Raw genomic sequence first — 22,769 nt, 5'->3', positions numbered from 1 at the left:
GATGCCTTCACACAGTTAAGGCAAACCTATTCATCAGTGTTCAGAATGATATCCACCCCCTTCCCATTGCTTAGGTAGTCAGTGGGGCCAGGTTGGACAGGACTTTAAGCAGCCTGGTCTAGTGGAAGGTGTCCCTGTCCATGGCAGGGGGTTGGAGCCAGATGATCTTTAAGGTCCCTTTCAACCCAAACAGCTCTCTGATTCTATTAATATTTTTTGTGCTTTTTGGGAATTACTGTTTAAAAAACTTGACACTGCTATGGAACACACTGAATGTTAAATTACAGGAAAATGGAAACTAATATCCTTTGTAATAGTAAGAGATGTAAAGAAACAGAATTCCACAATACTGGTGAAACTTTGATTGTACAAATAGTTAACCAGTAACCTTGAAACTTTTCCTCTCTATCTGGATAAGTGTAGGGATTTTGTCCTTGAGACAGCTTCTCTTGGTACATTAGTAATCCTAAATGAGAGAATTGCAAAATCCCTCTCTCTAGAAGTACAGGGAATATCTGCTTTATTTCTACTACTGAAAATAATTTTATTAATAACTTTTAGATAAACTGCAGTTCAATTTGTATATTGTAAACATAAACACTGTATAGCTGAATGATGAACACAACTCTGAAAATAATTATACTATAGGGAAATAGAAACAATAAGTAGACCTGTTAAACTCAGTCCTGTTTCTGCATGCCTGAATGTACTTTGCCCAGATCTTGCTTAGCAGTTGTGTTTTGGGGTTTTTTTTTTTTTTGTGGTTTTTTTTTTTTTTTTGCTGTGGGACATACATATAGCATGGAAGAAGGGATGCTATTAAAACAGAGACCTCAAAGCCTTAGGAAATAAAAAAATAAAACCCAAAACCTTAGTTTTTATTCATTGCTCTCAAGGTAGTAGAAGCTACCCAGCTTCTTTTCTGGTTCTGGTCCCATACATAGTCCTAAAAATGTGACTGAAGAAAACATAAACTAGCCAGCAGTTGTTTCCTGCTAATTGTGATACAGAGAACAGCAATATGGTACTATAACTGTCCCTCATGTTATCTGTGTCATATTTTTCTTTAGTGCTTTATTTACAGACCCTTTTTCTGCAACTATCATATACAGGAATATGTTACAGCTGCCTCAAATATTTGAGCCGACCTTAACAAAAATAAATGAGGTTTAAAAATATTACTGCTTAGAAACCTTTTCCACCTTGTGTATGAATATGTAGCTTTCCTTAATGTCAGACCCGATCAGTCCTACTGTTACAGATGTTCTTGTTCCAGTAATATTGTTCGTATATGGCACAGCAGGTTAAGACCTGCTTATTTGAAAAACCTGTCTAAAGTGTGACTATTCAGTCCATAATAAATTATGAAAGTTAAAATAGTTTGATAAATGTTACAGAAATTCCAATTATGGCACAAGAAACACCTGTTGTGAGCTGACTTTATGTGAAAATGACCTTTATGTGAAAATCGGATGACTAACAAGCTAAATAAAGCTGTTTGTTATTCTTCAGTTCTAGCATAAACAGCCAAATGTAGATGTGCTTTCTTAACACTCGTCTCAAAGCTGTACCCCCAGTCAACTGTTTTCTTTAGAATGACAGCCAAATGGAGATGTGAAGAAATAAAGGAGCTACTTGCATGGGAGCAAGTAGAAATTCAGGATAAACAGTTAGGATCTCTGCTGCTCTTTCATCTTTTTCACTGCTAAGATTTTTCCTTTAAATATGTTGTTCCTTGTGGCAGTTACAACTTCTATTGTAATACTGCTGGTTAAGAAGCTCTGCTGCTTGAAGAGGCTATCTATTTTTAGATGGTATTGAAGTTTTCTCCGAAAAGAATACTGGTTCCTAAAACCTGGGTGTATCCGTTACAGGAACTGTATTTATCCTTTTGGGTTGCTTTGCTTATTTTGTGTGAGTCTTTGAGACTCACCCAGTGGGTGTTCCATAGTTTAGAGCAATTGGGTTTGATTTTCAGACCCTGGATGTTGGCAAGATGACCAGGCCTGAGCATTGCTGCCTGGTTACTGAAGAAGTCTTAAGGCCTACTACTAGACAGTTTATGGGCATCTAGTGGTTTGGATATGGGGGCATTCCAGGTTTGACAAAAGAAGCAATAGGATGTTTAACTGAAATTAACATGCTACAGCCTGTAGCAGAGAATGATTAGACTGTTTGTGCTTTTTATCTGTTGCATGGCCAGCCAGTCAGATTGGCAGCAAGGGACTGAAAGCTTCAAGCAGGGTGTTTCTGTCTTTCATCAATAGTTTCTGCTTTCCTTTAGAGTATGGGAGAAACAGGTTGGAAAGGTGCTGTAGAGGTAAGCCCTTATGTTCTTGCAGATCACTGATCAGATAATATATAGCACCTTGAACTATCAATGTAAACAAAGTTTTGACCACAGTAGGCACTCTGCTTGGAATAATCTTGATGAGCCATCAGAAACAGTAGATCAATATGCCTTACGATCCATTTAAAAGGACCAAGAAGGAACACAGCTTTTTCCTGCAAGCTGTAGGTATAATTGCTTTAATAGGTTAATGTAAAAATTTGACTGCCACTGTACTTTTAGGTTGTGAGGTTATTCATCTGTAGTTCAGATGCTCTTTGATCTTCAAGGCTTACTTACATGTCATTAAGTATCTGAAAATCTTCCTTTTAGTTACGTTACTAGGTTTGAGGTATTTTGGGGGAAGAGAAGGAAATAACAAAGGCTACTATTAACTTTGCTGCTGTTTTTCAGAAAATGCATAGTTCTAAAAATGTTTCACTCTGCAGGATGTAAAATATACTGTTTTGCTGATCCCTCCATCAGTGACTGCTGTGTGTAACATTGTTGAGACTTTGTCTTGACTTTGGTGAATGCTGGGTAGATTGGTGTTCCAAAACTTAAGCAATTGGACAGGTGTCGTGGTTTAAGATTTTTTTCTATATTGTTACTTAAGCATTCTGTCACATGTTTATCTTTAGTAGATGGGGAACAGAATGTCTGTGTTTAAAAAAGGACTTGTGAAAGTTGAAGTGTTGTTCTACTACACTATCAAGTAAGCTGTTGCTTTTGCAGCTGCTCTAAAAGAATATTCTTTGTAGAAAGCATCTGAGAGGTCATTGCCTGCCTCGTGGATTAAACATCCCCTTCTAGGGTAGCAGAGTTTACGGTATGACTAGTAAAAGGGAGAGAAAGCGTCTGAAATCACCACTTGTTTTCTTGGGTAGTGTTTTTTCTTTGGGTGGTGGAGAGTTGTTCAGGGCATGTGTCTGTAGTTTACATAAACTTGTTGATCAGGGATTAGGAAAGGTCAACCAGTGATAGTGGATTTCAGAAACACTGCTGAGAGTTAATTTAGAAATTCTTCTTGAGAGATTTATACAGGTAATACTGAAATAGTCATGTTTGGGATCTGAACCTTTACTCTTTCTCCCTTTCAGCAGTAAGAGCAGCAGCTAGGAAATCAGTGGGATTTACATGCTGACCATGTTAAATATCTTCTCTGGTTGGGGGGGGATGAGGGAAGAGGACCAAAACACAAACACCTGACTTTCCAGGCTCTTTCAGTTTTAGGTTGTCCTTGCTATCAAGAGATCAGTTACTGGACAGGCTTTTACTAAGCAAGATGGTTTTTTTTCCTAAGCCAGGTTTTGTGATGTACTTTTATAGAGAAACTCTAGTTTCCATCATGGTGACTTCATGGTACATATAGCGTGGCAAACTGTGGCAGCCTGTGTTGGCGTGTTGAGACTTGAGGTGGTGGTAGTATTGAACTTCTCCTAGAGAAACAATAAAAGAAAAACTAAAATTGCTGGTAGATAATGAACACTTTTATACAGTAATACTACTTTTGCCATAGGAGCTAACAGAGTAATAAAAATAGGTATATCATAAGTGGTTTCACAGAACTTTTAAAGACAGTGGAGGTGGGGAATAGCCTTTGTTTCTAGTAGGGAGCAATGTCAGTTCTGTGGAGGTGAACTGCATTCAGGTCTTTGTAGAAAATGCTGTTATAAAAAGTGTGCTTATCTGATTTTTTTTTTTTTTTAATCTAATGTGATTTTACTGAATTGGCAAATGCAACCTGAAATAAATCCTGTGTGATAATGAATCTTGCTATTTGTTCCTGTTTAAAAAGAATATATCCATGTAGATGTGTTTTAAAGTAACTAAAGGACAAACACAGATCCATTTTTGGTCTGTTCTACATAGAGGTTGCCATAAGAAAGAATCTAATCCAGAAGTGTACTTCTCAGTTCTCTGAAATTTCAGACATTATTTAGTGGGTACTACAGTAGCTATCTAGATTTTTTGGTGTGCGAGTTTCTTTTGTGTTTGGGGTTGTTGTTGTTTTTTGGTGGTGGTGTGGGGTTTTTGTCTTGTGGGTGGGTTGTGGGTTTTTTAGTGTTGAAAGACTCATTCGGATCCAAGAAAATGTATTAGACCTATCTACCCATGGAATAGATTTTTCTTCTAGGTGAATCTAAATTACTTTATGCCTTACAAAATCAAATCCTGCGGTGCCATTTTGTTTTCTATCATCAGAACTAACACGATTGTCTGATCTATATGGACAAACTATGTTAATATCTGTAGCAATATCTGTAGCAACCCTAGGGTCAAAAAGGAGATATTTTGTATGCAATAAACTTCAGTATTGCTGCAAACATGGATTAGTCTTAATTCTGACAACTGATAAAACAAGTGCTGTCAGCGTCATTAAAGTCTATGGACCTTGTCCTTAAAATAGTTTAAAAAAAAGTTAAAAATTGGCACTAGTTCCTAAACTGATCAGAGATTAAGTTTCTCTGTAACCACATGTCTCTAGGTTTGCCTTTTGACTTCCATAGGTAAGTAGATTTGGTTGGAACTTAGAACAGCATTTTGTTGTGTCACACGACTAGTTCTGAAGTTACTCAGAATCTGTTTGGATTTTATTTTTTGCAGATGATACAGCTCTAGAGGAAAAGACTGACCTTCATGACTTGCTTGACAGGATCTGAGTAGTGAAAGCACAATAGACACCTTCTAGAGTTTAACAGAAATAAAAGTTCATCCAGGAACAAGAGCATTGGACTTGAAGAAATAATACTTCGGAGCTCAGAAGTTGTTCACTGATAAACCCTTTTTGGGAATACAGCGTGGGAATGAATACTATTGAGACAGCAAAGCTTGAAGAGCATATGGAGAGTCAAAACAGTGACACTTCTAATGGCTACTCACGACCTACTCTCTCAGTCACTGAAGAGAGCAAAAATGGCACTAGCAAACCAAAGGGCTTGTCTAATGGCTTGCGAAAAACAACAAAGAAATATCCTGATTACATCCAGATTGCTATGCCTGCTGAGTCTAGGAACAAATTTCCTCTGGAATGGTGGAAAACGGGCATTGCCTTTGTCTATGCTCTCTTCAACTTGATTCTAACAACTGTCATGATCACTGTGGTCCATGAGAGAGTACCTCCAAAGGAGTTAAGCCCTCCCTTGCCTGACAAATTTTTCGATTACATTGATCGTGTGCAGTGGGCTTTTTCTGTATCAGAAATAAATGGAATGATACTACTTGGATTATGGATATTCCAGTGGTTGTTTCTTAGATACAAGTAAGAAGCTATATTTTTTTTTCCTCTGCTGTATGTTTTCAGAACACTTGTTTCCAGTTTTAGCTTTGGGTACAATAAATTTTATGGTAGAATCTGTAGCAATATTGTAGAGTGGGGCTGGCAGGAAAATGCCAAAGGGATGACTGCTTTAGAAACTGTTCCATTGTCTAGGTTGGGTACAGAAACACAGGTTTCTCCTGATTATTGCATAATGTTTCTAAAATCTGAATTTGACACCCATGTTGTAGTAGTCAAATTTATTCTGGGATTGGGCTTTTCAGCATGTGTTTACTGACGAGACAATGTTTAAGCAGGAAATCATGCTGATGTAAAAAATGGCTTCTGAATTTGATGAAGAACCTACTGTCCTCTACAGCTAGATTGGAAGCTTTTTCCTTTGTCTTTAACTTAAACTATGCATAGAATCATAGAATAATAGAATAGTTAGGGTTGGAAAGGACCTCAAGATCATCAAGTTCCAACCCCCCTGCCATGGGCAGGGACACCTCACACTAAACTATGCCACCCAAGGCTCTGTCCAGCCTGGCCTTGAACACTGCCGGGACGGAGCATTCATGACTTTCTTGGGCAACCCATTCCAGTGCCTCACCACCCTCACAGTAAAGAACTTCTTCCTTATATCCCATCTAAACTTCTCTTGTTTAAGTTTGAACCTGTTACCCCTTGTCCTGTCACTACAGTCCCTAATGAAGAGTCCCTCCCCAGCATCCCTATAGGCCCCCTTCAGATACTGGAAGGCTGCTATGAGGTCTTCAAGCTGAACAGCCCCAACTTTCTCAGCCTGTCTTCATACGGGATGTGCTCCAGTCCCCTGATCATCCTTGTGGCCCTCCTCTGGACTTGTTCCAACAGTTCCGTTTCCTCTTTATGTTGAGGACACCAGAACTGTACACAGTACTCCAAGTGAGGTCTCACGACATATTTAAGTCAAGTATGTGCTTATGATATGGGACTAAAAAGAGAAGGACACAGAGTCAAAGGAAAACTGCACCTGACTGCATACCCAAGTTAGACTGAGGCCATGTTAATATTGGTGCAAGCTTTGTGGTAGCTCTATACTCTTATGAGCCGGCACTGAAGAAACCTTTGATTTAAAGAAGTGTGTGGTGAAGAGCTGGGGACGGAGCTACCCATTAATTCTAGGGTTTTAGAGGTCTAATAAAGCTAGAGCTCCATAATGGTTGTATGTGTATCCTGCTTGTGTACTCTATACTCATTCTTCCCCTCCACCCTTCTTCTGCTTTCAGATCAATAGTGGGACGCAGGTTCTTTTTTATAATGGGAACTTTGTATCTGTACCGCTGTATTACTATGTATGTTACCACCTTACCTGTGCCTGGAATGCATTTTCAGTGTGCGCCAAAGGTAAGAGTCTTTGCTCCCCAGTTCTCGCTTTAATATACCTGAGTCCTTATGGCTGAGGCCATAAGAGCAAATAGAAGCTAATGTTCCAGATGTTGTTAAATAACACAACTTACTTTCAGCTGATGTCTTCAGAAACACAGATTGCGGTAAACCAAAAATTGTGAGATATGCAAAGAGCCTCAAGTTGTTGCTGCAGTTAAGCTGCTTTAAAGGAGAGTATCTGTGTCAAAATAGGGCTGCTACCAAGTTAGTAAACTTGTTCCTGAGACTTGAGCCACTCTTATACATCTTATTACATAGATGGTGGGGTACCTGTTTGTTCAGTCTTGTTCTTTCACATTGGGACAACTTAGGAACATAGTGGATGAACTACTTACGAACTGGGATCTATTTAAAAAAATCTTTATTTGCATACCACTGTTGTAAAGACTCAACTGTTTTGTTTTAATAGCTTGGGGAATGACTTTGTGTGTTGTAGATTGAGAAGTAGGAAGAGGTAAGCAAAGGAAAACTTAACTGTCTCTGCCAGAAGTACGTATTGCTAGGATTAAACCAGGATTAATTACTTGAACTCTGGAAAGACATGATAGCTCTTCTGGATTTGTTTTTTTCCTATGTGAATATCTCTCTGATTATGTAAAACTGGGTTATCGTTTTAACTTGCTGTGTTTGGTTTTTTTTCCCCTCCAGAGTTAATCTTTAAATGCTAGGTGAAACTGAGTGCTTGCCTAGTGTCTATGAGAAGTCAAAAGCTGATCCTCATGTATGTTAAAAAAAAAAATCCTCTAAATCTGAGCAAGTCTTGACTGAGCTTGTAACCAAATCTAAAATTTAGTTCGAGGGGTTTTTCTGCTCTGTGGAAAAACTGCTCAGCTCTGAACAGAATGACAAGCAGTATGCAAGGTTGTACAGTACTGAAACTAGTTTTGAATGGGTTTTACCCATTCCATCAATTGCTGTTATGAGATACCTCACCTTATGAATTCTTAATGTTTACCTTTCCAGTATACTCTGTATCTCATTCTTATACAGCGCATATTTTAAAATAGCCTTGGAAAGCATAGTCAGAATGCTAGTGTTACCAAGCTGATTGTTAGCACCTGTGACAGCTTTGTGCATGCCCATTTGTTTAAGAATATGGGAAACAAAGTCAAAGAAATGGAAGATGTGTGCTTTTCTCCCTGTCTGCTGACTCCACATGTGTTTGGGCAAGAAGTTTACTCAAGTTGCTTATGGTGTACCTTAAACTTTTTTTTTTTTTTTTTATTTTTTTGGTACTCTTTTCGGGTGTTGTAGTTGAACGGAGATGCGCAGGCAAAGCTTCAGAGGATCCTGAGACTGATTTCTGGTGGTGGTCTATCCATAACTGGATCTCACATCCTGTGCGGAGACTTCCTGTTTAGTGGTCATACTGTGGTATTAACTCTGGTCTACCTGTTCATCAAAGAGTGTAAGTGATGGTATTTCAATGGCCTTTTCTTGTTCAAATCCATTGTACTGGGAAAACACAGGCTGAAAGTTTTAGTATGTGTTTTATATTTTTGCACCAAAATATAAAACTACAGCCCTCAGTGGTCAGTCGTACGCAGACTGTACGTGTATAGGTTTGAAATATATATCATGACTCTAAGTGGAAATGGAACATGGGTGTAGTGGAAGTGGTGTAGGCTTTAATTGAAGGCTTAATGTGACTAGACATGTATAGTGTGTACTAGTTGATTGAAGCAAGCTAGCTTTTCATTATTCATTAACAAGTTACTCTAATCTGGGGTAAAACATACTGTAGATAATTAGGTAAAATTAGCTCTGTGCAGGTTGGCTGACATACCTTAGGTTTTAAAGGATTTATTTTGTGGTGTGAGCATAGCACCATTGCACCTAAACTGCATGCAGACACAAAGCTATTTTTTGCAAAGTGTGCTATATGTTAGTTACTGCAAACAATGAAAAGTTGATTCATGCTCTTTGGATGTCTTCTGCTAGGGTCTCCTACTTTTTCCTCTTGGAAGTTGATAAAAATTTGGCAAGCACACAAAAAATATAGTTAAGGTTATGGTTTCACCGTTTGCTTTACATTGCAGTGGTACATGGAGGGGAATCAGTCTGTGCTGTACATACAGCATCGATTGAAGCTTTAGAGAGTAGAGCACCAATTTCTGAATCTGATATATTGTAAGCAGTGCTGGTACCCTGGGAACTTGGCCACTCATGAATGCATAGCGGGGAGTTCCCTTTTCAGTTCACATATTTGGAATTGGAATCTTCTCTCCTACTGTTGTGTCCCAAACTATGCAAATGCTAGATTGGCTCACGGGAATGTGCTGACTGAAACAAAAATAAGACTAGCCAGCATTAGTTGAGTGCCTTCCTCTTACAAAAACATTGAGGGAAGAAGGTGTTGCAGTACTGTGTTTTGCCTTACACAAAGCCCATGATATAGAAATGCCAGTTTCACATGACAAACTTGAAGTCTTTGGATGCAAGATACTCTTCATCAAACAGGGATATAAGATGCTGTTCATAGTCTGCTGATTCTTAGGCCCAGGTCTTTCTTGTAAAGTGAACATTCCTGAGGGAATGGCATGCGTAACTCATCAGTGTTATTAAAACAGCCTAATACATTTGTTGTTTGCCTTGTTTTGTGTATGTTACTGCAGCTTAATGCTGGTCACATACCCTTTTAGTATCTTTAGTACCAGAAACGTGCAGATAACCCAATATGTCTGGGGCTTGTGTAACTCCTGTACTTCTAAGAGGTTTGAGGAATTACAATGTACAAATACTTGTAATAAGCCCTTTGCTGCCTAATTGTTTGGCATATGTTTCAGAGAACTTGTGCTTTATAAATGAGAAATGAATAGCTTTCCTTTCTCTGACTCCCATATAATTAGCAAAATACTATCTGAGCAAGGAGTTAAGCCCTATAATTGCTCTGAATTAGAGGTTGCTTATGGTACTTTTTCTGCTCTTTTGATGACACGTCTACAGTGCAAGATGCATTCTGAGGTTGTTATTTCTGGCTTAGTGGATTTTTTTTCTCTGCTCTTTCTTTCATCCTTTGCTGCTTCACTTATTGCCCCACATTCCAGCTTTTTTCCCCCCAGAGTAGTTATTTACATTTTTAGCTTTAGTTTGTCTGTCTTCCTTTGGGCTTTTTTCATCAGCTGCTTTAGATGACTTGGCTCTGTATATTTTTTTTTTTTTTAAATCAGTTGATACAGATTCATCTGCAGTGTTTTGGGGGGAGCTAAGAGACTTTACTGTCTTGACACTTGCACCAAAATTTAAGTTGTCCCACAGTAACTGTTTTGCACAGGCCTCTCAAACTTCTACTGTGTAAGCTTGTTGAGAGCAGTAACTTTTCTGCTGGTATTGTGTGAAAGTAAAGGCTGACCATTGCCCTACAAGGCAAGGGGTGCCAAAACCTCCCACAGAGAGTGAAATGAAGCCTGTTAGCCTGTCAGAAGTTATGAATGGTCATTGTGACACCCAAGGCCTTTTTCAATGGGGACAGAAGGGCAGGGGAAACTTTCCACTGAAGTGGCTTAAATGTGTTTTGAAGAATAGCTTCACTCCCATTTGTTAATCTTTAATGAAAGGGTATAAATTCACATACTGTACTTCGCTGTACAGTGTATTCTGCACAGAACAGAGGTTTCATGCAAAGCAGGTAAAAGCTAGGAATTAAAAGACAAGTATCTTTTCCCGTTTTATCTGTGATTCTGCTCAAGTTACATCAATTCTAGATATTTTACTAGAGCGTAAGTTTACTTGAGCATAGACTGTAAAAAGAGCAGAGTCTCAATAACACCCAAGTAAAATAAAGTGTATGTTTTGCCTCAATTCTGTCTCTTGCTCTGCACCCCATGCCCTAGAAGTGATTTAACTGGAAAACTTAATCTGATTAGAATATGTGTGATAGTGTTGTCTATCTCTCTGAGCTCTTTTTGGATTCATTTTACAAAGTAAGAAAACCTCAGTAAGTTTGTGTAATTCTTTAGCCTTGTTTTCTGTGTCAAAACAAAGTTCTCATACTAGTGTGGTATAAATGAGTTATGCTTTAAAATTTAGTAGCCTGAATTAAATAATTGTAGCATTATAGACTGATTTAGGTTGGAAAGGATCTTAAGATCATCTAGTTCCAACCTCTTTACCATGGGCAGGGATGCCTCACACTAGATCAGGTTGCTCAGAGCCCTGTACAACTTGGCCTTGAACACTGCCGGAGATGGGCATCTACAACTTCTCTGGGCAACCTGTTCCAGTGTCTCACCACACTCACAGTGAAGAATTTTTTACTTATATCCAACCTAATTCTCACCTATTTCACCTTTCATGTTTTCCCCTTCCCTTTGTGGGTTGCTGTAACAACATAACATCTTTTTGTGTGTGGTTTTTTTTTTCCATCACTTTCCTATGTCACAGATTCACCACGTCATTTCTGGTGGTATCACTTAATCTGCTGGCTAATGAGTGCTGCTGGCATAATTTGTATCCTTGTCGCTCATGAACACTACACCGTAGATGTCATCATTGCTTACTATATCACCACACGGCTTTTCTGGTGGTACCACTCAATGGCTAATGAAAAGGTGAGTAGCAATTATTTTCAGAGTCAATGTATAGCCTGCATTTGTTAATACTGCTCACAGGTTCTTAATTTTGAAATAAAAATAGGAATTCCATATTGCAGTTTAAAGAAATTGGGCAAGAAGTTTCACTTTACTGTGGTAAAGTGAATTTAATGAATTTAATGAATTAAGATGTTCTTTTTTGATCTGTGGCTGTTAATAAGTTACTGCAAAAATTATTTTTACAAAGCTAATTTTTGAAATTCCTTATAAACACTTCTTGAGCTTCAAGGTTTTATTGCTGTAGTTGATGTATAGAATAGCCCTTGTTTGTCTAAGCTTATGAATAAACAGTAGTTTAGTAACTTATAACCAACCTAAGTTACTTAGACCATCCTAAAAATCTAGTGGTAGTTCTTCTGTAACTGTCACTAAAAGTACATTGTTCAGAAGGTACCTGTTGCAGTTGTTTTAAGTACACCTTCAAGTAGGAGCATAGATCTCAAGCCATTTCAATCTAGTTTTCAACTATTAGTCATCAATGGAAAAGTGACATGTCTGAAAGGACTCACATTCAAAGATGTGCTTGGTCTCCCTGAACATTGTACAGCAATGAAACATCTTTTTCTGTTAAAGATGCTTAGTTTGTAGTGTACATTTGGACTATGATGTATACGCTTCTTCAGTACTTTGTTTTTTCTAGGCTAAATGCACCTTGTCTTTCCAGAAATGCATGCAAATATATTGAATTTTTGTGGTTGTTCTGACTCAATGTAATTGATTGTAATGCTTTAAACTGATTGTCTGTTTCCTTTTCTTCTTTACCTTCTTGTGCCAATACAGACTTTAAAGGTCTCTTCACAGACGAATTTTCTCTCTCGAGCCTGGTGGTATCCAATATTCTATTTCTTTGAGAAGAATGTGCAAGGCTCTGTTCCTTGCAGCTTTTCTTGGCCAATATCTTGGCCTCCCAGCTGCTTCAAATCTTCATGCAAAAAGTATTCACGGGTTCAGAAGACCGGAGAGGACAATGAAAAATCTACCTGAAGAAAAGGAAAGCATCTGCTCTGTTTTTTTGTTTGCTTTCTTACCAAAACATTAATGCTGTAACCAAAGTTCTTAAGAGGACTACACTGTAACTGAAGAAGTGGACCAAGTTTCTGTGCAATTGGTTGGAAAGACAATTGTAGACACACATTGCCATTTCATATGTTCTCCTATCATCACGCTGTACAGACCTATTCTGCTCTTCAGTGCTAATAGAATGCACCACTCTTGGGACTTTTTTTTATTATTAAAGAAAAAATGGAGCAGGACTTTGCTTTACTAATGAGATAGAGGTGCCAAAGTCCACATTAACACTTTTATTACTATCACTCATCCACAGAAGCACCCAAAAATCTCATCTTCAGAGTCTGGAGTGCATAAGGGCAAAAACCATGCCAAAATGTAAAGGTGTGGTATCGGCATATTGAGGTATATAAAAAGATAACACAGTAATGGGAAGTGGTTTGTTGCATTATTCTTGCTAATGAAGGTAAGGCCTTTGTGTGACTGGTACAGCTGGAAGCGAGTCTTGACTTTTTTTGCACTCTGGGTATGACTATCTTGTGACCCTGAAATCTACTTACCACCATTATCTCCCATATATTCTACTATATACAGATTTTTACATTTTTATGAGTAATTTTATATCTAAACTGTTGTGCTACCTGATGACTTTGCAAATTAGGAATAGCTGCTAACATTAGAGCTCAAGGAGCCTAAAGTTTTATTTTTAAAAAAGGACACAAAGTTAAATCTTAAATTGCAGCTGGCCTTGTCTATATAGCTATACAGTGCCTATCAGTGTATGTATATGCATATACACACAAAAGCACACACTGCTGTGTAGTTAAACACCTATTAAACAAAACTGCTTACTGGAAAGAGTGATCATACAGTTCTTCATTCAGGCAAAAGTCCTATAGATCTCACCTTGAGGAATGCAAGGCCAGGTCCAAAATGGGGCTATAGTTAAAATAAACTTTTAAATTTTAGTAGCTATCTCTTGCTGAAAGTATGTAGCAGGTTTGCTTGGGAGCCATAGTTTTTTTTTACCTGTTGGCACATGTTTCTGTAACTTACCTTGAAGAAAAAAAAACCCAAAGAAGTGCCAAGGTGAATACCTACAACAGTAGCATTTCTTCAAGTATTACCTAAAACCATTTCATATTAAATGACACTGTGGTAGAACTCGCATGCAGATTCCCTTCTCCCCCCCAGGGTTTTGGTCCAGTTAAAATGGCTGTTTAAACAAGTTGGGTGAGAATGTGGGAGACTACCATGGCGTAAACATGTAACAAAACCACAAATTAACAGCTGCCTGGTTCTTGTTGGGTTTTGTTGGTTTGTATTGTTGGGAAAACAAGGTAGAAAATTAGAATGCCACGTTTAACCCTTTATGTTCTATATTAATTTCTGCAGTTACCTCAATTTTAAATTTTCAGTAAAACCTGATAGAAAATATATAACTGTGTTAAGTGTTGAGGTGGTACTGATACAAGGGAAATGCTGTTTATTTTAAGAATGTCTAGAACTGAGTGACAAGTGTGAATGTGAAAACTTGTTTTTTAAAAGTCCAGTTAAAGTTATAAAATGCAATACAGAGTATTCAGATATCTTTTTTTCAGTTAAGGGGATCAATTGCTGTGAGTTGTACATGAGAATATTAATGTGCATTTCAAATATTTTTGTGCATTATCAAAGTAATACAATAAACAATGTTCCTTACAATAAGTCTTTGTTAACACTTAGCTAAGAGAAATTCTGCTGATGTTTGGTTTTGTTACTTTAAATCGGCTTCTTAGAATCATACAACATGCCTCTGGAAGTTGTGTGTGTGCAGGGGCATACCCGTGTACTCATTTGCTTACTCCTGGCACACCTTGAGCAGCTAAAAAGCCAGTAGCAGAACATTTATATAAAAATCCTTTTTACATATCATATAAATGAACCTGTTCAATGTCAATCTGCCAGCCTATTCCTGTCACTACTGCTTCATAGAGCATAATACTGTTTTCTGAAGCTGAATTCCAAACTTTGTGGTATCTTAAATAGCATCATGTTAAGCCACTTGTAGTAATACTATCTTTTAGAAATCATGAGTGAATTTCATTAGTAGTAACCATGTGTTGAAAATAACATGATGAAAGGCATTCCAGTAAGGAGCTTGAACAGTGATTCTTTTTTTTTTTTTTTTTTACTCTGGTGGCTGAATAATAAATATTTTGATAGTCTAGATAGCTAATTGTCTGCATAACCCCCACCATGTCTGTGTGATTTCTCTAATATTCTATAGAATAATATAATCATGCAAGATGTTTGTTTTCTTTATTCCTATTTGGAAAGGAAAAAATACAAAAGTGATGAAATAGAACAAAGTAAAAATTATGCTGTTGTTGGGCAGTGGGAGCTTTCATTCTACTGCTGATTTTGATAGAAACTTCTGTTGTAATACAAAACTAAAGTTTAAATGGCAGCCTGAGCTCAAAACTATTTTCCTTTTCTGGCTCAGCAGTCCCTCAGCTGTTTAAATTTTCTCCATTGTATCAACGTCCTCAAAAGGGTGTGTGTGTTTAATTAGCAGGACACCCCAATTCTCTATTCTCTCAATAGCTTTAAAGTGCTTCTGCAAACTTAGACGGTACAGATGTATCTGAAGACTCTTTAGGGCTACATGCAAGGTGATGAAATGGGGTAAGTAACTATATGCTGGTGCTTACTGCTATAGTAGTTTATCCAATCCAAATTACAGATGGTACATAAAAAATAATTTTAATAATTTGATGATCATACTATGAAGCTGAAAACATGGTTTCTCATAAGGAAAAAGGATTGCAGTGGATAGAAAGAAAAGGAGGGAAGTAGACTTCACTTAATGTGGTGATCACTTGATTGTAGGCTGATTTGGGCTATTTATGCTCAATGTTCTGCAGCATGTCCCTGTATTTATTTTTCCTAGAGTTACAATAATAATCTTTCTTACAGATGTCGTACCAGAGGCACCTGGTACTGTGACTCTAAATAAAATGCTCCTTCTGTCTACTGTACAGCATTTACATGTTGAACTTCCCAAATACTTGAAAACAAAGGCACTACATTTGTACATCTGGCATATCAGTAGGACTTACATGCTGTCGGGTGCTTTGCATTTATGAAACAAGCTTTCTTAAATGCCTAACCTAAACTTAAAGCTGGATTTAAAGCTTAACTTGATCATTTAAAGAAATGTGGTGCTCCGTGGTTATGATCTAGATGTGTAATTCCAGTGCCTAAAAGATTAACATATATTTGAAACCATTGTGAATTGTCATTTTTATGGTATGCGCTTAGCACTCCCATGTGGACGTAAATGGTACTAAACGTTAATCATTCTTCACTGCGGTTTGCTTGGAAAGATAGGTACAGGTGGAGTGGGAGCAAAAAGAACTGTGCTAAATTTTGCTGTGAACTCTAGTACTGAATTTGCCTCCCTCCTTAAGGGGGGGGGGGGGGAACTGTGGGGGAGGGGGTAAGAGAAGGAAGGAAAAAAAATACCAAGACTCTGTGTTAAGATACACTACATTTACGTACTAGAGAAATAAAGCTCAGTAGCAGAGACAGAATGGGTAAGTATTTTTAGAGATACAGGAGAGAATTATCTTAATTAGATTAGTGCAATCCGCTTATCTGTATCTTAAGTCACAATCTGTTCAAACTCTAGCTTTCTCCCATCATTAGTATCTGGCTAGACAGTTTATCCTAAGTTGTTTGGTACTAACCCAAATTAATTTTTTAATTTCAGTAGATACAAAGTATGATTTACAGTTTGAGAGACCAGATCTATTAACTTCAGGGCAAGGTGAAGTCTTTCCTTTAAGTGAACTTTCCCACAGCTCTTTAACTTACAAAAAGCTGTCTTAAAGATCCATGGGGTAATTCTGAAAACAATTCAAATCTATCAGATGTACATTTTTATAATTTCCATTATTGATAGACTTAACTGTAAATCTCCATGGTCATCTTAATATTTTTACAACATACGTGTTTTGGACTTAACTTAGAATTCTTTTATAGGCACACAAAACTAGAATGATACTGTAAGATTGAACACTTATGAACTTAGGTGTTCCATACCAGGCATTGTACAAACCATGTCTTAAATTCAGTTTCTGAAGAAAGGGGTCTTAAAAACTTTTGTTGGACACCACTAAAATAAGTGTTGCTGCTTAAGAGCACTTGAGAAAAATATCCTAGCTTGCCACTGGAGTAACTTTGTTTGTAAAGTCGGCCTTCATGTGCTACTTTATGATGCTTCCCAGTATCCAAAAAAACCCAACCCAGTTGTGCTGAGAAACTGAGAATGAAGACAAAGGGTTTTGTTCTGCTATTTACAAGAAAAAGGAAGATGGAAACATTGAAGTAGATGATGATCATGTATTGCTTTTTACTCAAAATAGAGCTAAAACTATACACAAATTCCAAGTAACATGTAATTAAAATTGTTTATGTGTAATAGTGCTGAAAAAAACCTATAAGGAAATGGGCAGTATTAAGCATTCCACAGTACAGTTGTACTCTACTGTACAGATGTACAGGGGGGCTACAAGGATGGTGGAGAGGGACTCTTCACTAGGGACCATAGTAATAGGACAAGGGGTAGTGGGTTAAAACTTAAACAGGGGAAGTTTAGATTGGATGTAAGGAAGAAGTTCTTTACTGTAAAGGTGGTGAGGCACTGGAATGGGTTGCCCAGGGAAGATGTGAATGCTCCATCTCTGGCAGTGTTCAAGGCCAGGTTGGACAGAGCCTTGGGTGACATGGTTTAGTGTGAGGTGTCCCTGCCCATGGCAGGGGGGTTGGAACTTGATGATGTTAAGGTCCTTTCCAATCCTAACTTCTACGATTCTATCCTATGTCTGTCCTGTGGATAATGCTGGTTCTCATCTATAACTTAAAATATAAAAATCTAGTGGGAGATGCTTAAAGACCTTAAAATATTTAAATATGATCAGCAAACTTTCATAAGCTCTCGTTCCAAGCTGTCACTGTTCGTTTCTAAAACAAGAACGAAGTGCTGCAGTGCTTAAAACATACTGAAGCTTTTTCTAGCTGGCTCAAGTTTCCACGGATTTAACCATTTGATTAAAACTTCCTAACCTAGAAAGCAGCACCAAAGAATTTCAGGCTAGCTACAGGTAACTTAAATATTGTAAGAAAAAGTTCTTGTTCTGGACTAATCTTACCTTTTGGTAGATAATCTTTCCTAACAAAACACTTAGAATGCCTCAATGATGTTCTGAGCTGAAGTAATGATATAGTGCTGTCTCTAGTATTTATCTGAAGTACTAATGTTGAGGATTCTTTTCTGGTGAATACTAGTTCTTAAAAACTCAAGAAGACTTGACTTGTTTTCACTTGAAATATTTCAGTTCCTAAGGACTTGGAATTTAGCACATACTATGAGAAGTTAGTTTTCTGTGACTCTTTGCTGTGGGCTAATCTTAAAGATGCAAGCCAGGTAGGAGGAGAGGGTGACTATCTGAGTTCAGATTATACTGGCTGCATGATACTGGCCGTCTTATGCATACCATAGAAATAAAATGCTACATTACACTATTCTATTTAGTGTTCACTCTTTTTCAAATGATTCTGTGTTGGCCCAGTCATTTCCCTATAAGGGGAGCGAGTGTGTTTGTTGTTTTCTTGATGGATAGTTTAGTCATAACTGGTTTTAGTTCTAGTAAATGTCAATGGAAAAAAAATGTAGATCAGTTGTATACAGTGCCTATAGTGTTTTTAAAAATCTCTATGCATGGGTTTTTTCTAGCAGGAATACTCTTCTTTCAAGCTATGTCTATATAATAATTTTATTTGTCGGCATAATACGGTCTTTAGGAGGTTAGTATTTGTGAGACTGCAAAGGCATGACACAATCTCCTTTGTGCCACTTGAGATTATTTTTCACAAAATAACTGCTGAATTGTGTCTGAAGGTGACTCCCCCCCCCCTTTTTTTTTTATTTTTAATTAACATTGTTAAAGGACAAGTGGTCAGAAACCAGTGTGAAGTAAAGGCATTTGGAGTAGTTGGGGACCCAGGCCCAATGCAAATACGTATGCATGGGGAGGGCGCTCTCTGGTGTACACAGTACAGGATGCAGTACACAGAGGCTTCTCTGGGAAGATGCACTAGGCTGTACTTCCATAGTAGGCTGTGAACAATCCTTGCTTGTCCTTTTGAGTTCTTTTCAGCCTTTGGGCACAGTACCAAACGAGGCAATAGCTAAAAAGTGTAGTGAAGATGACATACAAACTGGAAACCTGAAAGGGGCTGAAAAGGCAGACCAGTGTAAAACCAGCCATCAGAGAGCTGCATTCTAGTTCAACAGAACATATAGTCTGATGTTACTTCAAGCATGTGAGTTGTATTTAAAATTAGTGGTTCTGTATGGTTTTTTTTTAATTATTATTATAGTTCAAATAGCAGCAGGAGCGCTGAAAACATCGAGGAAATCTATCTCCCTGATTACTTGTACGTTTACGAGTTAAGTGTTTGCATACGGACCTTAAACAGTATTGCTAAATTCCAGCCCCTCTTCCCTTTTTTAAGTAACAAGTTCTCTGTGCTTTGTTACTTCTATAAAAACTGGGTTTGCATTCCACTTTTTTCAGTTTGTTTCTACTGAAAATGCTGTTTATACTTTAGCCTAGGCTGCTTTGGGCTCCTGTCTTAGTTCACCTGCCTCTGTTGACTGCCTTTTCTAAGTGGCTCAATACAGAAGAGTAGCCCCCAAAATTGACACTAAAGCCAAAAGGTATTCTTGTCAGACACATTTGCACAATTTGAAACTTGAGATTATTTTCAAGTACAAAAATCTAATATCCTAGGGCATACTTTTAATCTCAGGAATCCTTGCTTTTTAAATGTTTAGTACATTAGTTTGTGTTTATTTTCCTGATGTAGGAGAGCAGGCGTGGGATGTGAAAAAGATGAATTCTAGTGGTTTTGTGAGGTCACGATCACACTAGGGAATCAGAAAGTGAAAGAGGAAATAGTGTTTTGTGGTTCTCCTGCTTCTCACATAACTTTGAGGAGAGCTGTAAGACTTCTGTAAAAACAGTACAGGGTATCACTTTTAACTGTAACATGGTTTCATCCTCACTGGCTGATCAGTTTTCTTGCATGATTTCTCCTAGGTAGAATCCATAGTTCTGTACATTAATTGGAGCTATGTATCCAAGCTGGGGGGGGGGGGGGGGGGAACAGGCAAGAAAAGCTGTTGGCTGCTGAGGAATCCTAGATGGTAATGCAGGAATGCTGTAATGCTTGTGTGGTAAGGAGTTAACATACGGCCTTTTTTTATAGCTTTAGGGTGCAGTTATGCAGATGCTTTACAGCATAATACTACAATATCAAATTATACTACTTAAAGATCTTTTGTGCTGTAGTTCCAATTCCTACTAATGTTTCAAATGGCCTTGTTTATGTAAACTGTTCATAATTAGTAAGAGTTGGCTTTTCTGTTGCAAAACATTCAGGACGACACTTTCTAGCATGTCAGCTATTTTGGTGAAGTGGATGACTGCTGAGTGTTGTGGTTTGCTGTATACCAATCTGTTAACTGTGTTAAGCTCTACTGCACTAGTTGTACTTTCAAAAAAAAAAAAAAAAAGGCAATAATGTGAGCAGCTTGTAGCTTTTCTCTCCAAAGGTGCTATCTGTCACGAACACTTGCACTGTTGACCGTGAATTTGGTAAAAACGTGTTAAAGAAACTGTCCTATGTAATTTACTCAGCACATACAAGAAACTTCCCACGGTCAGCCTGTGTACTAAAATATGCAATACTTTGTTGGACTAATTACATGACCACACACATCTTAAAGCCCTGTTTCCATTTATGGTGCTAAAGTTATCTAAAAAATTAGCAAGAGTTGATCTTCTCTTCTTGCCCATGAACATTAAAGGAAGCTGTTGTGACAATAAAGCAAAATTTCTGTACATCTTAAGCCTGTTCCAAATGCTTTTTATATAATTAAGACCCATTTCTGCTTTATATAAAAACTGCAAAACATTTCAGATTTCTAGTGCAGGAGAGTGTTAAGAGTGTATGGCTTTAGATTACACATGCAAGATAAAATCTTCATACACGCTTAGGATAGCTAATCTTCTGAAACTCAGAAAATCCAAGAATTGTATTGGATAGGATCAAGGCATAGGCTAATAGTTTTGTTTGGTGTGTGGGTTTTGTGGTGGTTTTTTGTTTGTTTTTTGGGTTGTTTTGGGTTTGGTTTTCTTAAAAAAAAAAAAACAAACCCAAACAAAAAACAAAACAAAAAACCAGTTCTCAGACTTCAGCATCATTTGGAGCCTTGGAGAGACGGAGGGTGTGAAATGGAAAACACCGTATTAGGAGAACACTGATTCTGCGATGTAGATCCATGATTTGCTGAAACTTCCTAAAAAATCCCCAAACTTGTGACAGAACATGACCAGATAACCATACCTAGGGAACAGAAGTGAAACTTGACATAATTACTAAGGCTGCTCACAGCAGGACATAAAAACACATGAAAGAATGTTAAACTAGGATTATTTACACTGTGAAACGGCAAAATAATTTTCTAACTTTGTTTACAAGCAACCTCCTCTTAAGATGGAAAACTACCTTATGCATTCTGGTGCAGAAGATACTGTTGTGGCCTTCCCTCAACCCTCCATTTGGTTACGATTTAAATTGTCTATAGTGAAGAACAATGCATTTCCAAATCTTTTCAAAAGGCATCTTTGGGCAGCAGTATCTATCTACACTTTCCCTCCATAGAGAATACAAAGCCTTTAGTTGTTCTACCTTCTAAGCCCCTTATCTCAGCTTGCAGTTGTAAAAGTATCTGCTTGTAATGATCTGCACATTTTGAAGTGCTACTATAGTCAGCTCTAAGTATGATGCTTTCAATTGATGGGGACATACGAACATGCAGAGCAGGTGCCATGTCCAGGTATGCACTGGTGAGCAAGCGAGGTGCACGTACAAGGGTGCACCCTGGAACACTGCAGCACTCCCTGCTTTGAAGTAGTTACACCTTGAGGTTCTGGTCGCTAAACTGTTATCTTTCATATACTGGAATAAGTTCTGTTAAATCACTTGCACCTAGTACTTTAAGAAATAAATGGGTTTCTCCAGGATCTATTTTATCGTAATTCTGTGACTGTGCAAAGAATATCCACGTCTAAAGTAACTAAAGCAGAAAAAATCGCACTGTCCAGATAAAAGCAGGGATGGCTGGGTTTTTGTTGAGTGAAGATAGATCATCTAGTAGTGGTAGCTTATATTGGGTCTTGCTACTTGTCTCAATGCTTGCTTTAACAGTAGGACACTTGGCAGAGCCAAAGATAGAACAAGGTCATCCATAACAGTTCTAAGCCACACTGAAATACAAGTTCTACTGTTTTTTCATTACTAGATGCTTTAGAAACAAATGGCTGTCTTTTCTTTTATTTACCAAAGTGCTGTCCTTACAGAATTATTGAGATAGATGCTATATGTTTAAATGCTCTGAACAAACAAAATGTTTGCAAGCACATGAGACGTACTTGGCTGAAAGCAAATTTTTAGCATTAGCATCTGATGTAAATAGCAGAAACATGTTTGTCACTGCACTGCTCTAACTCAGAACTTTACAGTAATTCCAGTGTTCTTTTGACAAGGAGAGATTTTTGTGACAAAAGTGCCTGTGGAAATAAAAATCTAAATGTTGCCTGCAAGCTTAAATAAAGCTTAAAAAAATCACAGTCCATACTTGAAGAGAATGGATGCAAACTCAACAACTGTACAGAATAACTAGTCAATACTCAGAAGGGTTGAGAGGATTCAAAGACAGAGATAAATTTTGAGAAAGGAGTATTATGTTGCTTTTGAGAATTTACTGTATGTATTAAACTTCCAATGTTTCTGCTTGGGCCTTAGCTTTGTAACTAAGAAAAATGAGTTAATGGTTAACTTTAAAGGAAAATTAGTTAATTTGAACTATTGTATTTTTTAAAACATTTTAATGACAGTCATTGGTGGGGTTTTTTCCTTTGCTTGTTACATGGAGGATTGTTTTGGGTTTGTTCTCTTTTTTTACCTGTTAAAAGTGGCCACCAAGTGCTTTGATTACTCAGTTTACAGTAAAACAATTTGAAGAATAGATTTTCCT

The 22,769-nt window shown here is 37.6% G+C and overlaps 1 protein-coding gene across 6 annotated transcripts in view; it reads left to right on the top strand.

Moving 5' to 3' along the window:
- SGMS2 (sphingomyelin synthase 2) overlaps nt 1-14,357 on the top strand; it is a 34,541-nt gene extending 20,184 nt beyond the window's left edge. For all 6 annotated transcript variants that reach the window (XM_065690524.1, XM_065690547.1, XM_065690515.1 and 3 more), the window contains exons 2-6: nt 4,937-5,591; nt 6,860-6,977; nt 8,274-8,427; nt 11,403-11,569; nt 12,392-14,357. In XM_065690524.1, coding sequence (XP_065546596.1) covers nt 5,137-5,591; nt 6,860-6,977; nt 8,274-8,427; nt 11,403-11,569; nt 12,392-12,595 — 1,098 coding nt within the window. In that variant the 5' untranslated portion in view covers nt 4,937-5,136 and the 3' untranslated portion in view covers nt 12,596-14,357. The remainder of the gene's footprint in view (nt 1-4,936; nt 5,592-6,859; nt 6,978-8,273; nt 8,428-11,402; nt 11,570-12,391) is intronic.
- Nucleotides 14,358-22,769: the final 8,412 nt, after the last annotated feature.

Source organism: Lathamus discolor, chromosome 1 (genome assembly GCF_037157495.1).
Source record: "Lathamus discolor isolate bLatDis1 chromosome 1, bLatDis1.hap1, whole genome shotgun sequence".
Classification (NCBI taxonomy): Eukaryota; Metazoa; Chordata; class Aves; order Psittaciformes; family Psittacidae; genus Lathamus; species Lathamus discolor.
Note: the sequence above shows the minus strand (reverse complement) of the source record. Positions and strands in the feature narration are given on the sequence as shown.